At 31.5% G+C, this 18759-nt stretch overlaps 1 protein-coding gene across 1 annotated transcript in view; it reads right to left on the reverse strand.

The window, feature by feature from the left end:
- Positions 1-5584: 5584 nt before the first annotated feature.
- The window catches only part of LOC129230417 (ATP-dependent translocase ABCB1-like), a 176025-nt gene continuing 162850 nt past the window's right edge, over positions 5585-18759 (reverse strand). Inside the window, exons 25-29 of the mRNA XM_054864818.1 lie at positions 18011-18167; positions 15631-15828; positions 13888-14094; positions 10722-10868; positions 5585-9908 (exon numbers count right to left, since the gene is read on the reverse strand). Coding sequence (XP_054720793.1) covers positions 9708-9908; positions 10722-10868; positions 13888-14094; positions 15631-15828; positions 18011-18167 — 910 coding nt within the window. The 3' untranslated portion in view covers positions 5585-9707. The remainder of the gene's footprint in view (positions 9909-10721; positions 10869-13887; positions 14095-15630; positions 15829-18010; positions 18168-18759) is intronic.

Genomic DNA, 18759 nt, shown 5'->3' on the forward strand with positions numbered 1-18759 from the left:
AGCTACCACCGTAGCAGAGACTCTAGTCCAACATTGGATCTCGAGATATGGAACACCATTGCAGATTCATTCCGATAAAGGGAGGAATTTCATCTCTGCTGTGTTTAAAGGCCTATGTCAAATTTTCGGAATTGAGAAAACTAGGACAACACCACTACACCCAAAATCGGACGGCATGGTGGAGAGATTAAACCGCACAATCCTGAATAATCTCTCGCTTATGGTATCCAGATATCAACAGGATTGGGACAAGAAGCTACCTTTGTTCCTGCTGACCTACCGCAGTGCTGTCCACGAGACTACCGGATTTGCCCCATCTCAGATGCTCTTCGGACGAGTGCTTCGGCTACCTAGTGATCTCGTCTTTGGTCGTCCTCCTGATGCGCCTTCATCGCCTGAGGAGTACATCCAGGATCTCCAGGCCCGGTTGGAAGACGTTCATAACTTCGCACGAGAGCGAATCAACATCGCGGCGGAGAAGATGAAGACCTGATACGACACAAGGTCTACTGAACATGAATTCAACGAAGGCGACAAGGTTTGGTTATAAAATCCCATCCGACGGAAAGTTCTTTCACCCAAATTGCAGTCGCATTGGGATGGACCCTACAAAGAATTTAACTGACTGAATGACGTCGTAGTGAGGATCCAAAAATCACCTAATGCAAAACCTAGGGTTGTACATTATGATCGGTTAGCCCCATACTATGGCCATAGCTCATGAGTATTTACGTAAACAACCATGGTTGATAACATAAAAGTTGTAGATTTTTTTTTTTTTTTTTTTGCTTTTAATGTTTAGTAATATTTCTTGTTATTATTCTGTTTCCTATGCATTATTCAGGGCTCCCAAATGGTCCGCTTTTCCCGCCAAAGTCCGCTTTTTCGGGTTAAGTCCGTTTTAGACCGCTTTTTAACATTTTGGTCCGATTAGTCCGCTTTTATATTGCTTTTACTTAAATATCAGATTTTAAAAGTTTTCCATTGTGTTAAATGATACTGTACACATAAACACGCGTCCGCGGCGCCTTAACCTGACTTTCCCGTATTATTTCGCTTTAGATTGACGTCATTACTCCTTCTTCAACCGCTGCAGCATGGAAATTCATAAAAACGAGGTTTTGCGAGGAGTTATGACGTCGAATCGCGAAGCAGGGTGCTACCGATATTTCTCGGAATTTCAGCCTTACGATTGCAATAACGAACGAACTTTCCCATCTCGAAACTCGAATATTCCTTTATCTCAAAGTTTTCATTGGACCCCAAGCTCTTGAGACTGTTGTGGAAACTTCCCATAACTCGGAACGTTTTAGCCGGTCCCTTGGGACTTATGTCAGGCGTTGACTGTAATAGTAACGCTGCTATGAACCACCCCTCTTGCAAATAAATTCGGAAGTAATCTCGTGGCGCATGCGCCATTTTTTTTTACAGGTGCATATGCTCGTAAATTTTACGCCTTGAAAAGTTCATGAAAAAAAAAGTTTATTTTCCAAGTGCTTGAAAGCCTTGAAAAAGTATAAAAAGTATCTTTATTGCTTGAATTCTTTTAAAAATCATTACAAGCAATCTAAAGCATACTTTTGCTTGTAATTCTTTTGAAAATATTTCATCAGTGCAATTTTCTCAACGTAGGTTCGATATGCAGTATCGCGAAAAATTGCTTTCGTGTTTGAGGTTTCAATCCTTTTGCATCTTGTAAATATTTTGATGTTTTTTACAATTGGAAGTTATTTTGACATGTGCTACCTTACATTAGCTTATTTCTCATTTAATTTCAATAATTAACGAAGGAATTAGTTTGGAAACCATGACAACATTGAACTTACTCGAACTTCGCGGAAAACTGCTTCTCGCGTTGGAAATTTCAATCCTTTTGCATCTTGTAAATATTTTGATGTTTATGACAATAGGAAGTTATTTTGACGTATACTACTTTAGATTAACTTATTTTTCGTTTAATTTCAATAATTAACAAAGTAATTATTTTGGAAATCATGGCAACATTGAACTTACTCGGACTTCGCGAAAAATGAGTTTTAGTGTTTGAAATTTCAATCTTTTTGCATCATGAAAATATTAAAATATTTTGCCCAATCGATTGTTATTTTCCCACTTGCTATCTGAGATTAGCATGTCTTATGTTTAATTTAGTAGAAAATAAACAAATTAATTTTATGGGAAATATGCCAAAATTGAACTTGGTTCGTGAAAATTTGCTTATCTGAGCTTTCAATCGTTTTGCATCTAGTAAATATTTTTATATATTTGGCAATTTGAAGTTGTTTTGACATGCTGCATTAGATTAACTCCTTTTAATTTTTATTTAAATAACTAAAAAAATTGATATATTTTTTCAAATTCAAATTTTTAGTTTTTCAACCTTAACTTGCAAACTTAATTTTAATTATTATTAGCTTATTTTCGGTTATTACTGTTTTTTATAGGGGGGGGGGGGATATTAAATGTAAACAATTGAGTGCATAACATTTTAACTTAGTGTTTGTATTTAAAACGAAGTTGAATTATAAAATTTTATAAAGGTGAATTTTTGTACATTTTTTTTCATTGTCATGATGCCTGCTAAAGAGGGGAATTAGTCCCCCCCCCCCACATAAAAGTTCAAAGCACTGATGGTCTTGCAATCATGGAGTTTTTTTTTTAAATCTAAGTTTTATGATTCTTGAAAATATACTTTGAATATGAAAATTGCAAAACTAAGCCTCATGTGATCTGCTTCTCTTTGTGATTAAGTATTTCAGACATTTTTAGGAAAACTTTCAATACAGTAGATCTTTTATCAAAGTGTCTCTTGTAGAAAAAGCAGTTTGTTTTCCTATACTTTTTATATTACTTTCTTTTATTTATATGTTAGCATTAAATGAAATCTGCATGTATATAGTGCAAATTTAGGGTAGTACCTTGAAAAATATTTTTTTACTCTTGAAAAGTGCTTAAATTTTTTTCTCCCTAAAGGGTATGAACCCTGTGATAAGAGATTAAATTTAAAATATAAAATAATTTTACTATAAACTCAGTTGTAACTTTGTTGAAAATCAAAACAATATTTTTACTTCCTTTTACAAAAAAGGAAGTATTGTATTCGCGAAAAAATTTTCACTCAAAAATCGCCCTTAATTTCCATTTTGCTCACCCCCAAATGAATGTTGAGTTTTTTTTTCGATTCGACCACATGCGGAAAAGTGCCTAAGAATGTATAGACACGCGAAATATCCATTTTGACCATCACCGAGGTAATTACAATGACTTTTCTCGTGACGTCTGTATGTATGTGCGTATGTGCGTATGTATCTCGCATAACTCAAAAATGGTATGTCCTAGAAAGTTGAAATTTGGTACATAGACTCGTAGTGGGGTCTAGTTGTGCACCTCCCCTTTTGGTTGCTTTCGGATGTTCCTAAGGGGGTCTTTTGCACCTTTTTGGGGGGAAATCATTGTTAATTTCGATGTAAACTCAAGTGGCGTTATAATTTGTCGGACACTTGGCGATATATCGCCAGTCTTTTGGTCGCCAAGTTTTGTCGCCAACTTGGCGACAAATTTGGCGGAGTTTTTTTTTTTTTTGGTTTCAATTTGGCCATTGTTGGTGATATTTAGAGAATAAATATTGAATCACATTAAAATAGCGAATAATGGGGAAATGACATTAAATTGGAGTAAAAGGAAGTCATGTGATGCACACATCAGCTCGTTTAGATTTCAGTGTAAGTCATGAGGAAGTGCAAATTTCTCAACAAATAGTTAGATGAAACTGATGACAATGGGAACAAAATTAAAGACTGGGGAAAACAACAAGAGAATAAAGTTTTTTGTTTGGTGTGTGATAACACTATATTAAGTAGCATTAAAAGACAGAAAAACATAAAAATAATTTAAAACTAATTAAAGATGCTGAGCAGCATCACCTATCCTTTAGTGAGACTACCAGCATCCCTGGTTCAAGTCAAAATGTATCATTATGCCTATTTAGTTCTAAAGAGGCTGCTTTAAATGCTGAACTAAGTGCCCCCCCCCCCCCCAATGTTATGCACTTTATCAATGGATAAAGAGATCAGTTTCACAGGTGATAAAAGAATTGTATCTCTCATTATTATAGTTAATTAATGAATTATCTTCACGAATTTAGCAGCTGGCAACTAATTTGCCTTTTGGTGCTTCCATGGATTTAACTCTGAGTGGTCCTCCCAAGGTCCTCTTTTTGATCCTAACTGGTCCTCTTTAGTCCCCTTTTTGATTGAAAATGGTCCTCTTTTACCCTTTTCTGAAGCTAAAATGTGTTGGGAGCCCTGATTATTGGTTATTATTAAATGTGTGTATTTGTGAACATGTGATAGAAGTTCGGCACACCTTCTGGGGATTGTACTGCCCGGGATGTGCAGTCTTAGGAAGGGGGCAATGTTATGAATTCTGTAAATAGTAATTATTGTAGTAACGTAACCTGTAAATAGTTTCCCGTAATGAATATACAGCCCCTTTACATTCGGCCGAAGTATACGACCCCCCTATTTTTTTTTTTAATTTCATTCACTGATTTTATCAATGAAAGTGTAAAACGGTGTAGCATTTTCTGGAATATTCGAGAGATTTCTTTCGATGTTTATAAAAGCGTCCCGCGTGATAAAAAGTTTAGTTTCGATTGAGAATTCAAACTGAGAGTGTATTAGCTCTGTTTATTGCGAGGCATTTCGCTGTGTTGTTTTTCGTATTTGGAAGTAAATACGTGTGTAACCGTTGAGTTTACGGTGTTGAGTGATATTTGTTTAATGGCTGATGATTAATTTAGCAGTTGTTAATGATTTCTTCATTACATAGTGTAAATAAAGCTCCTGTGTTTTTATCAAGAACTGTGTCGTCCTTTCAAGAAAGTTGGAAGTCGCGCCGGATCTGTTACAATATATATGTCTGTTTGTGTATGTGTATAAATGGTTGAGCATTAGGATAGATTTTTTCAGCTAGAGTCCAGGACACCTCCTATTTTTTTTAGACTTACTAATAGTATTATGCTGTAAAAGTTTTATCTTCTTACTCAAATTTTAAGACCGTGCTCAATGACCCCTAATTTTAGCATTAGCCGTAGCACAAAAAATGCCTAAGTTTAGAAACATTTTATTTCCCCAGCTGTGTTTCTGTAAATAATTATTTATTGCAATGCATATGCATAGTGCTAGTGTATATTATAAAATGTAGCATTGTTTTTTTTTTCAGTTCAATGTATTTTTAACCCCCCCCCCTCGCCATACTTATGAAGTTTGGGGGAGGGGGTTGAGCACCCTCTTTCAGTTGAAATAGGAAGCTAAAATTCTTCCAGTATACTACTATCCACATTGTAAAAATTTTGAGGTGTGTGCTGTTATTTAGGATAAACTTTTTTTTACATGTATTTTTGAAGCACCCTAATGAGTATGCTGAAAAATGTTCTTACAAAATATATTTGAATCTCTTCTGAAAGCAACTTCCGCTAAATATCAAAAACGTTTGTGAAATTAAATATACATATTAAATTATGTACAAGCCATCCAAACATGTTGCCAGGAGATTATAAAAAAATAAAAATAAAAATGTGAAATTTTATTAGCTTTGTCTCAAAACAATGGGACAAAGTAAAAATCATATACATAAATATTATTACATTATTTACATAAAAACATACATGCACATCCTTACATTAAATCGTCATATTATTCTGAAATCAAAAATTAAAATATGCAGACATCAAAATTTATGTAAACAAATATGCCAACAACATTTGGATTACATGTAATGATGCTGAAATTTAGGGAAATTTCCATTACATTTTATAAATATACTTAAAAGTTAAAACAGAATGTTAGACACTTTTTAATTTATAGTAAAACTATCTTTTTTTTATGCATGCAGAAGTTGACATTTTTTTCCTTTTTTAATAGCTAAAAACTGCAATTTTGGCAGAATAAAAAATACAAAAGCATTTTTACCAATAAGAGCTCTAAAAAATATTGCTTTTTACTTCTTTATTTTAAAATTTGATTCACTGTTCATTATGGCTTTTAAAATAATCTAATAGTTATTACCATGACAATTCAGCAATGATTCTTGGTAAAAAAAAAAGTCTAGGGCAGAGGAGCTAGAGATTAAAAGGTTAATTATCATTTGCAAGGCATACAAGTTCACAAGAATGTGCAGGTTTTACAAATTCAGGAACCAGTAATAGGATTTAGATTACACCACATAAAAGAGTTAAGAAGTATTTTCAATGGATCTAAGGAAGGATGGAAGGAATTAGAGGATCAAAAATCCATATATATTTACATATTTAGTTACATTTTTTTTTTTTTTTTTTTAAATAATGAATAATGAAGAAAAGTCGAAATTAATTTCATCACTGTTGGAAAACAATAATAAAGTGAGTAAAAAGGAAACTTTACTGAGTAAAAATCACATATCATGAATAAAATATTAAAACATTATTTGCATGGCTTTTTCTTTAAAAGATGAGAATGAAATAGGTGAAGTGACCAAATATGGTTTTATTGTTTAAAAAAAAAATCCATTTGTAATTTCTAGATTTACAAAAATCTATTTCATTCATTACTTGCATTCCATAACGCTTAATGAAAGTATAAAAACACAAATAAATGCAACAACCACATAGTTATAAATATACACTAATTCATATTAGCAACAGTGAACAATTAAAAGTGATGATTTAGAAAATTTATAGTTTAACACAATGTATTCTATAATAATGTATGGCACTGAACGGTACACTATTAATATACATACTTAAATTTAACATTTAAGCACTGTAAGAAAATTTAATGCACATAAATGTGCAGGAATTAAGGCTTCACTTACACCTAATGACTTCTAACTGTATCTGAATACAAGTCTTTGAAATTTTTATGCTACAAATATTAAAGCTGAAATTGAATTATAAGAAAAAGCAAAATATAGAAAAAATTAAACATTATGAAAATACAAAAGTACAAAAAATATTTTTAAAAATGTATTATAGCCATTTTCAATAAATAGAAAAAATAATTTGTAGTACTAAAGCATTTGGACGGAATTAATTACTATTATTAGTTTTGTTTCTATCATACATATCACAAATATAATTTAATGACGTAAAAACAATTACTCTGTAAATGAGAAAACAAATTCATGAAATCAGGAATTTTTTCAACAGATAAATCACTACTTATTTCCTCTTAAAACTTTGCATTTGTTTATAATTTAAAAACTTAGAAAACTTTAAAGGAGCTTATTAAACACTGTTAAAAGTTGAAAGTAAATTAATTTCATAATGTTTTTTTCTTGAAATTATTAGTATATTTTATAACTGATTCAAGACTAGCTAATATTAATTGATAACAAAAAAAATGTTTTGAAAATTTGTTTGATTTATACTTTGACATTCATTTTCGGGTTTAAACTTGATGAAGATAAAGTATATTGTGTACTATTCGAAGAAGTTATGCTACAGGTGTAATAATTTGAATTACACCAACAAAAGATTTTTTTCTTTTAACAGCAATAACATTCAAAGTACACAAATGAAACACAAAAAGTATGTAAAAAACAACAAACTACACAAATGAAAAAACAACAAAAAAATAGAATTATAAGAATTGTTTTGTTGTTGTCTTTACCTTGCTGTAATGCATTTTTTATGCAAATGCAAAACGTAATGCAAAATTATCACAGCACATGAATCATAAGGCAAATCACATGAATATTCTTTAGGTTGAAGAAAACTATGGTTAATTGTATGAGATTTAAAATTTTATCACAATATGTACGTTTTAGCTACATAATTGACTGAAAAGAAATTATAAGCTTTTAGTGATAAATATTTTCACAATTTATATGCTGGAAACATACTATAGTCACACAACAGAATTAATATGATTGTATATTTGCCAGAATGACAATCATATCAAACTGCATATAAAAATTACCAAACTAAGTTAATGTCTAATAGTCCTTTAAATAAAATCAAAATGGGGCAATATTATTATCTTACACATAGATCATTGGCAATAAACCCTCTATTGCATGGTTTCGTATAACTAATTTTGTGTATGCATGAATATCCATCTATGGCACACATAAAATGAAAGAGACACTTCTCATCTTCAACTGGATTATCATTATAAATGCCCCTTTCACTCTACCAGTGGGATAGGTGAATATAGTAGCGATTGGTCCACTTACATAAATCATGGCAAAGCGATAGTACATTAATTACACATGAATAAATTAAGTTTTTATTTTATGTTATAACTATCTATCGCCATATGGTTATACAGGAATACCCAAAGAAATCATAAAAATAGTGTAAAATTATGTTTATTCTTTGGAAAATTCACCAAAATAAAATGGCTAGAGTGTAGAATAAAGATGCATTGGTGATATAATGGATTTATCGCAATTGCAAACAAACTAATTTCCTAATTGGCAACATTCTACTACTGAATGCCAACCCTAGCATTTGTTGCTATTGTAGGTAAAGTTACATAAAAACTACCTAGTTTGGAATGCCATACATTTTTCTTTTTTTTTTTTCCTGTTTTAATGAGCTTTTATATAAAGCAAGCCATTAAAAAATATTAAAAGTTTTATTTGAACATAAAGAATTTCTTCAAAACATTACAACTCGCCAAATGAACATACTCTGCCAAATAAATAACACAGGCTATCAATTAGCATTAAATATTCCATTAAAGTATGAAGTAATTAGTAAACTAAATAAAATATCATTAAATGCTTCATTAGAATGTATACCCCAAATAAATACCCCAAAGCATTGAAAGTTTCATTACTAAAATTGAAACATGTGTGAGGACCAAACACGAAGCGGCGTTAATGATATTTTTCTGTCACAAGATGGAAAGTACAGAAATTGCAAAGCAACAATGTACCCATATTCTACACTCTTAACCAGGCAAGGGCAGATCCAGCTTCTGTTTTTTGGAGGAGTCATATTAGAAGGGGGGTTTCAAAGTTAAAATTTTGTGCTCAAATAGGAATGCCTAGTGAGAAATATGTCACTAAAATGCCACGTCAAGCAAAATTTAGTTGCTTTAGTGAAGGTATCATGATACCAGAACCTCCCCCTTTGGATAACGCCTGCATCAAACGGCATTCACCCACCCCCCCCCTACTTCGCAAAATTAATGTACTTACATATGTGAGTGTGGTTTTTGATGCTTTTTGAGGGCTCCTCATATTGAATATATAACTTTTGCCTCCCTCCCTGAAAAAATTTGAAATGATAGGCCTGCTTGTACTCATAAAATTATACTATCATTTTATTAAAAAAAAAAGAGAAATGCACAAGGTCAAAATTCCTCCCTGAAGTCAGAACACTCAAAAGTTTAAGTATTGCAAATTCATTCATAGTACAATGGTTAAAATTAAGCTTCCAAGGCAAGAAAAATGCAATAGAGGGTTGGTTTTAAAACTATAACTGAAAACAGTATGCTGTAAAGTCATGATCAACATGAAAATATAGAATACACTCCAACAAAAATAAATTAAGTCATTTTCCTTCAAAGAAATGAACACTTTGGCTTTAGTAGTCTTAAATGCAAATCAATCAATTTGCACGTATACATAAAAAAAACATTTTAAATGTATAAATGAAGGATCATTTGAAATGATCATATGAAGTTTTTACACTATGATACAGGACGGAACTCATGCAACTACCGAGCGCCTGCCTGAGCATTCTGTAAATTGAAATAATGTCCTCTTTTATTCAAAAGTTCCTGATGAGTGCCCTTTTCCACTACTCTTCCATGATGAATGACAACAATCATGTCAGCATTTTGAATAGTTGTCAACCTGTGAGCAATAATCAAGCATGTCCTTCCACTGCTCGCTTTGTCTAAAGCTTCTTGCACAACCTAAGTAATAAATAAAATTAGAGTCAAGTACTTTGCACTAAAAATGTTAAGCTAAGGGGAACATCAATAGTCAAAAAAAAAAGTTAAAATAAGCAGACTGGTTTTGAGGGCAGTTGCACACTTCGTCAGTGCCTAACTGAGAAATGGAGAAAATTGAGAGAGTGCTGTTTAAATATTTGAGAGATGGCACCAAAAGCAATCAGGTTTCAGAATTTGTTGAAAACCTTTTGGCCATAAGCATATTACAAAGAGTAAATTCGAGCTCATTTAGTAATTGGAGAAATGTAATGAACTGCAAAAGACATGTTTCAAATGTTATTAATATGTGTTTTTTCAACATAAATTTCAAAACCTGCCTTGTCTGCCTAAAGAGAGTACTGACAAAGGGGGTGATTGCACTCAAATTGCTTTAAAAATAAAATAAAATGAATATATATCTATAGCATAGAAAATGTATGATAGGTTATTAATACCAAGGCATGTGATGTAATATGGAAGAGTGTCAACCTCTAGAATTAATTTAGTTTCAATTAAGTGTGATTAAAATTTACATACCATTTAAAAAAATCTTATCAAATCTGGGAAAACATTAAAATTTATAGCAGATAATTTTCATCTCATTATGTCTATTACAAAATTTAAAGTAACTCAAATTCACAATAAAACAATTTTTTTACACAGTTATAAAATCACACAATGGTTCAAAACTATTGTAAGTTGCTTTTCTTCCATAAATTTATGTACATTTTCCAAAAAAAAAAAAAAAAGAAGTTTTTACTAAAAATGTACAATTTTCTAATAATGAAACAATACCTTTTCACTTTCAGCATCCAGTGCTGAAGTTGCCTCATCTAGTAGGAGAATCTTTGGGTTTCTGAGTAAAGCTCGGGCAATTGCAATACGTTGCTTTTGACCACCACTTAGTTGTGCACCTTTGTCACCAACAGGAGTCTCATAACCCTACATATTTATCATTAAAATTATTTTAAATGCAATGGTTAAAAAGTTTAAATTGTTTAATAAAGTAGCTCACACTCAATAAAAGACAATGTTACACTTTAAAGTGGAAGTAAAAAATAGTTTTCACTACAAAGGCAATTTCATTTTAGATCATTCATCACTTTAATGAATTTATCATTTGTTGAATAAAACACCCGACAAAAACGTTGAATATGTTAGACTATGCTTCATTGCATGATCTATAGGAAGATCATCGACTCTACTTCCATATAACTAATATTATTTAATTTTGAGGATTTCTGGAAGCATTATTTAAATATTCTTGGGCTCCAAAATGGAAGTATCTTATGAAATGCGTCCATTACTGAACAAAAGGAATTATTTAACTATTGTTTATGAAAAGATTCAAAATTTAATTGCCTACTACAGAAGTAGAATCCATGTTTTTCTTCAAGTTCATAAGGAATATAATATTTGGCGTCTTTGGTAAAGTAAAGTGTTTTGGGCAAAAATGTCTGTTACTGTGGAATACCCCATTAGTAAAACATTTATGAATAGAATACAATAACTCATTCATCATCCTAAACATTAGAGCTGATGATCTTCTTTTTGAATGATATTTGAATTGCATAAAGTCTATGAATGCTACAAGCAGTAGGCACATTTCAATGCAGAAACATAAAGCATAGAATCCAATTTCTTAGATTAGAATAAGAATACTTATGCCTATAAGAAATACTTATATACTTATAGGCAGTGCTACCCCACAACTGTACACAGAATAAAAGAAAATAAGTTTCAAGCTGCTAGAAAAGTATTAGACATTAATCTTTTCAATGTTCTCATTTTCCAAAGTCATTTAATATGTGAGCCTTAATTCTTCTATAACATGGATTCAAAGAAAAATTTCTTGATCTACACAGAACTACTTGTTCTAACAAAACTGGAGAGATGATTTAGATGCTGGGTCAGCTTAAAAATGTACATTTGAAGCATATAATGGGTCTAATAAACAAAAACTCTGGCAAAGACTTTTTGAACTATACAAAATTCTAATAATGAATTGGGTAAAAAATACCATATAATGAAACATATGATGAAATATTTTGTTATTAAGTTGCACATATTCATAATTTGTGATAACACATTTTTTTTTCTTTTCTTTAATTTGGTACCAATAAAACCAATTCTATAAATAAAATATTCTTGATTTGTGGCCAAATTTTTTTAAATATTCTAATTCGAAAAAAAAAAAATGGGTACAGAATAAATCATTAAATCTGGGAAGTTATATCATTGTGTCCTAAAGGCTACAAATTTTTGTTTCTCAAGATGAGAAGAATTTCTGTGCGGTAAAAGAGTGACAGCAAAAGGTGAGCAAAACAAGTCATAACAGAAATATTAGTAACACAAGAGACGGAAACATCCAAAACAGAAGAGAAATATTAGACACCATTTCTAAAGTAAATAAACCGAATATCATGGTCAATGGAATACAAAGTAAAAAGAATGCTGGAAACATAAAGAAAGAAGTATCTAAAAAAATAAAAAAACAAGGGTGGATAGAGAAATTGTTCAAGATGGGAGAGATTGACTTTTTTAAATTATAACTTATTAAATATCCTGAGTTTCAAACTCATTCACAAAGGTACAATATATATTTGCTATGTGTATAAGTGGGTATTTAGATATAAACCCCCCTGAACCTCCCCTCTTCCTAACATCATTACAGATTACTTAAAACTGCTCTTTTGGAACCCAAATTTTGAAGAACTATTGAGAGATTTTTCTGAACCCCATCCCTTCCCCTAACATCACCAAAGATAGTATTCAAGTGCGTTTCTTCGGACTCAATTCCAAAAAAATGTCTAGGAGGAGGGTGTCCCTTCTCTTTAACGTAATAAAAAATGATCTAAAAGACTTTAATTCAGAAAAAAATCCGAAAATGAATTAAATTACTCCTTTTTCACTAACATCCTTACAATTAGGCTAAAATTGTGTTCTGTGAACCGCACTGTCAAAAAATGCTCAAGGGAGAGAGTCACTTTCTCAACTCAAGGAGGACCCAATTGCTCCCATAGCCAATCCCTTCTATCCATGCTTGGAAACAAGCATATAAAGTTCAAGCTAGAAAATGTAAAATATTTTAAGCTGAAACTAATGCATGTAAAATCATACAAAATGGGAATCAAAGAATTTTCCAGCATGCAACAATCTGAGAACTGGAAATTCCTTAACTTGATGACAAGAAAAAACCAGAATTGAGCATAACTTCTTGAGATATAGCACGTGCAATAAAAAGGAAAGAACATTCGAATTGCACCACCCCATTTTCAGCTATTGACTCCAAAATAGAATCAGCTCTTGTACCCTCTAAGGGCTACTTGATAAATTTTTGCTTGATTTCATTCATTATTTCTTGAAATGTAGCAGTCACACATGACAACAAAAAATGTTTGATAGCTCAGCCCCTGTTTGAGCTATTGCCACCAAAATTGAATCAGAATCTGTACCTGTTTGGGACAACATTTGGACCAAGTCTTATTTGATTCAAGCAATTACTTCCTGGGGAATAGCAGGCATGCATTGCTTCACCCCTTTGGAGGAATTCACACCAAAAACTAATTGGCACAAGTTCACATAGGGACACATAAGTGTACCAAATTTCGTTCGATTTTATGTGGTACTTTTTGCTGTAGAGTCACCAAAAAAAAACTGTCACACGCAAACAGACATTTTAAAAAAAATAGTCGAAATGAACTCAGCACACCTCATTCGAGACCATCAAAATTTGAAATTCGAAAATTTGCACAAAACCAATACTTTTCGCTATATACTACATATAGAAGAAACTAATGAATGTTTTAAATACGTAATGAACATTTAAACTTGTACATGCACTACAAACTATGATTTTTATGTTTAGGAACATTAACAAAAATGGCTAAAATAATCTTAGCTACTGTCAACTATAAGTAAAACACTAAGACACGCTAAGGTCATACATATTACACCATACCTGTGGTAAGGATGCAATGAAGTTATGAATATTAGCTTGCCGAGCAGCTGAAATAATTTCATCCATGCTGACGTTCCTTGAATTGTCGCCATATGCAATATTCTCAGCAAGGCTGTAACTGAATAATACTGGCTCTTGTGAAACAAGACCAATGTGAGATCTTAAATTAGATACATTCATGTTTTTCACATTAGCATCATCTAACATCTATAAAATAATAAGAGAAATTAGTGTTTCAAAATTCAAGTCAAGCATAAACATTTATAAACCAGGCAAATGTGCACAACATACATTATATTTTTAGAAAAGGAATTAACAAACACTAAAAACAAATTTACAGTCTTATGACTAAAAATTTGCCCTAAAAGCAAAAATTGATAAGAATTGATCAATTTATAATGAGCAACAAACAAAGCACAAAGAAGCTTTAGAATACATAAGGTAAACACACCAGCAATGGCCAGTGCTTCAGTAGTGGCCACTTCAAGGTTTAGATTTGAAAAAATAGTATTCCAGGTCTCCCAATGTATTTGAAAAAGCATCAAACGAAGGGGGTATTATCTCATTCATGTTTGAATCCATTGGGAGACCTGGAATCTTATTTGTTCAAATATAAACCTTGAAGTGACTACTACTAAAACACTATTAAGCAGGTGTGCCTCCTCCCCCGCTCCCGTAGAGCAAAAGGCGCACCTCCCTCAAAAAAAGAGTCCCCCCCAAAAAAAAGAAAAAATACCCATCAAAGGAGCCCCCCCCCCCCCCCAAAAAAAAAAAAAAAAAAATTCAATGGTGCAGTCTGCGCCAAGACACCCCTAGGTGAGCACCCCTGTATTAAGCGCTGTCCATTAATGGTGTGTTTATTTTATATCTGAGTTTCGAGGCTTGCAAAATCCAGGCTCGTTAAAACCTTTTTTTTTTTTTTAAATCCTATCCTGATAAAATGCACAAATGTTCATAATCAAATTAAACATTAACTAAAATTAATATGCAAATACTTCTTCATCTACTTAGTGTGAAATAATTTATCTACTCAATGAGCAAACCTTCTTCATTCTTCATATTGTGAATCAGGCGTCCCTTGCCTGCAATCATTTAGTGTGATTTAAGATCAAAACAGATTATTTGTGAACAATTCCTTATGATTTATCGCTTATATGATATTCAACTGCAACTGTTGCTATAAGTTGCCAAATCTATTTGGTAATGAATTTTTGAAATAAATTGCTATCTTTCATGCATCCATAGAAAGAAGTTAATTGCTTTAAATGTTCATATTTCATCAAAATTTCAATATTTGTATTTAAAATTTTGGTGTACCTAATAATTCTCTTGTATGCCATCAAGTTTTCTGAAAGTTTAGTAATATTAGTACGAAAAAAATCTTTATCTTAATTACGAGCCAAAAACATACGAACAAAATTATTATTTGTGAAAGAAATGCTTACATCTTCATGAATATAAGCTACACATTCTCAAAAATCCATAAAACTATTGTGCATAAGTAAGTAAACTAACTTCTGAACTATACAGCTTATTCCTTGCTATTTAGGATGAATTGTGACCTTTTATGTGACAAAAGTTGCAGAATGATTGCTTTCTTATTTTTTGAGAAATTCTTTAAAATGTGAATTTTTGCAAAAAAAACAATTTTTTTGTCTGCCACTATACAGTTCTATGTCTATTTGAAGAAACTGTATGTATTTAAAAAAGCTATGATAAAAGTACATCAGATTATTATCTTACCACATCTCCATGCTGAGCATCATAGAATCTCTCTATTAGCTGAATGCATGTGCTCTTCCCACAGCCACTGCTTCCAACCAGGGCAACAGTTTGTCCCGGATCAATCTCCAAGTTCAAACCTCTTAATATTTTAACTCTTGGGCGACTTGGATAATTGAAACGAACATTTTTAAAACGAAGATAACCTTTCACATCATCCTAAAACAAGTAATAATAAATAAATAAATAAGAAAAATTTTAGCATTGTAAGCATTTAAAACATTATATTAGTGAAATAGGGGCATATCTTTTTCTTGAAAATAGTGTTCAAGGTTACAATGGAAGTAAAATGTTGCACAACTAAATAAATACAGATACCGAAGACCCTCAATATTTTTCTCTTTAGCACAAATGAAGCATGTTCTAATTATACTAGAAAATATGAGGCTTATTAATCTTGGTTTCAGATTTGAGAAAACTAAAGTAATGAAAACCTTCCATTTCTAGACTTATTTTTCTTCAATTAATCAATGAAAAAAAAAAACTTTTTTAAAATCAAAGAATTACAGAAAATTCAAGCGAAGTCAATGTAGTTCAGTTGCAACTAGTGATCCCAGTACCAGCATACCAAACACAGGCATTTCAAATGATTTTGGTACTTCGTAATACTGTTATTTGCTGAGGGAAAATACTGGGATTTTTGGTATTAGTAACAAATAATAAATAGTTTTTAATTAACAAGTTTTCGGTTTAACTTATTAGATATATGCATTTCTTTTTTGATAAGACAGTACCAAAATCAATCCATTGATGTAAAATTGTGGCTCCAAAAACATGCTCTACCATAATTTTACTCTGATTCTCTGTCGACACATATAATCTCAAAAGTTGGGCAGCAGTCGTTTATCCACCTAGAATGTACTACAGTATCAGGTATTTAATGGCAATATTGCTTAAATAACCTGCAGATGAAACAACTTGGCAAATTTCATGCAAATATTCCTGGTCTGAGCATTCAAATTTTAGCATACTTCAGAATTTGTCGATTAGGCACCAGCCAACTGAGCAGTCAGTTATAACCCTTAGTTCAGAGACCCTAAAGTTAAACTTTAAACATCTAGATTATACTGAACTTATAAACTGGTAAATAAAACATATGAGTCTCCACTAACAAAAAAAGAAAAAAAAACACTTCTACCATTAAGTCTTTCTTGAAGCAATTGTTTCAAGGTAAAATTTATTTAAAGGAGCCAGTTTGCAATTACTATATTCAAAGAAACAGCCATGCCACAGTCAAGAATGTCGAGTCATATCAGTAACAGATTCTTCAGAAGCTGTTTTGTGGATAAAAAGAAGTGAGAATTTCATCTCGAGAAAACCAAAGTTCAGATCTGAAATGCCTTGGTTCAACTCTAAATCATTATTTCATGCCTAAAACATTATTGTTCAAGTTGAGTGCTTATTAATAGGTTAGGAGTTACTTTAAACACTCATGTTCATAAATAATAAAGTAACCAATTTCTTGAAAAGTGAAATAATGCAATGTTATATTCTTTCTTTCCTGAAATACTATTTTTCCACCTTATAATATTGCAATATTGGTACACAATAAAAAATCTTGAATGTAATGTAATATGTTATTTAAATAAGAAATTAAATACATAGCTTGTAGAAACAACTTAGATTCTGTCTTTAAAATTTTTACATTATGTGCACTTAACCATTTTTTTTTTTTTTTTTTGTAAGACTTAAAATTAAAAAAAAAAATCAATTTCTGGTTTATTTTAAAGTTTTTGGAAAAAACAAAGAAACTAAAACTTCTAGCAGATATTAATGTTGTTTAGAGTTAACATTAACACCCTCAAGCATTTTAAAAATAATATATTTTCAATTTTGTAAAAAAAAAGGGTGATTTTTTGCGCCTTTGGACTTTTTTGAGGACATATCCGAACCTAAAGATATTATCTATAGATACTAAAAATCTTAACGGTGATCTACTGATGCTAAAAGGCAATGCCCCAGACATTTAAAATTTCGAAAATTAATTTTTTTCACTCCATCCTCCTGGACATCACTTACAGGAAGGTTAAATGAGTTGTTATTTTCAATGACCTTAGTCATCTTTCTCCTTTGGATACGTTGCACTGCATTGTCGTCTCCTGAAAAATGTCATCAACCGCGTTGGCACTAAACTTTTAATTCTTGTTCATTTGTTTGAACAGTAACAAAGTGCTTTCTGATACATTTCTGTTGTCAATAAATTCAATGAATTCTGGTAAATGTCTTCGATTGATAAATCAATTGACAATTTAAAAATGCATAAACTTTTTTTTTTTCTTTTTTTGAAAGGTTGCAAATATAGCCATTAAATAAAGAACAAATTTAAAGCCAAATGACTTACCAGAAAGCGACCTTCTGAAGAGAACACATTAATCTTTGGCTTGATATCTAAAAGTTTAAAAATACGGGCTGCTGCTACTTTTGCTTTTTGATAATCTGGTGCAAACGCTACAGCTTGCCCAACCATTGCAGTGCCAAGAATTACAGCTTCTATCACTCTGTAAAAGGAGTTGCAAAAATGTTACATTAAAGTTGTATTGAACAATGTTGATGAAAATATTTTCATAACACAAAATAACAGCAAAAGGGGTAAAATCAGGGTTCCACTGTCTAAACACATAAGAAGGTGTTTTTCAATAATGGCTAAAATGATTAAAGTTAAACCCCTTTAAAACAAAATATGAAAAAGCATGCAAAACTAAAATTTGTGTTCTATCAGAATAGTTAAAACATATTTAACAGTACACAAATATATCTTGAATAACAACATTGTAAATTCAGGTACAACTTCCTACATTAATTCACCAGTTAATCCTTTATAGAGGACAGTTCTACAGAGAATAATTTCATACTTACTTCAGTACTAAATTTTCAAACAAACTTCTAGCATTTTAAGAACATAGTTTTTTTTTTTTTTTTCTTTTTTTAAAAAATATTTTTATCAATTTATTTATTTTAAGGATGGATACAAGGAAGGGGCGATGGGGGCGATCGCCCCTTGCTTAAGGAACCCTGCACAGGAAAATATTCTGAATTGAAGTCATAAAACACAAATGTAGGCCATCTTTGACGACGTTAAGGAAAGAAATG

Source organism: Uloborus diversus, chromosome 1 (assembly GCF_026930045.1).
Source record: "Uloborus diversus isolate 005 chromosome 1, Udiv.v.3.1, whole genome shotgun sequence".
In the NCBI taxonomy this organism is placed as follows: Eukaryota; Metazoa; Arthropoda; class Arachnida; order Araneae; family Uloboridae; genus Uloborus; species Uloborus diversus.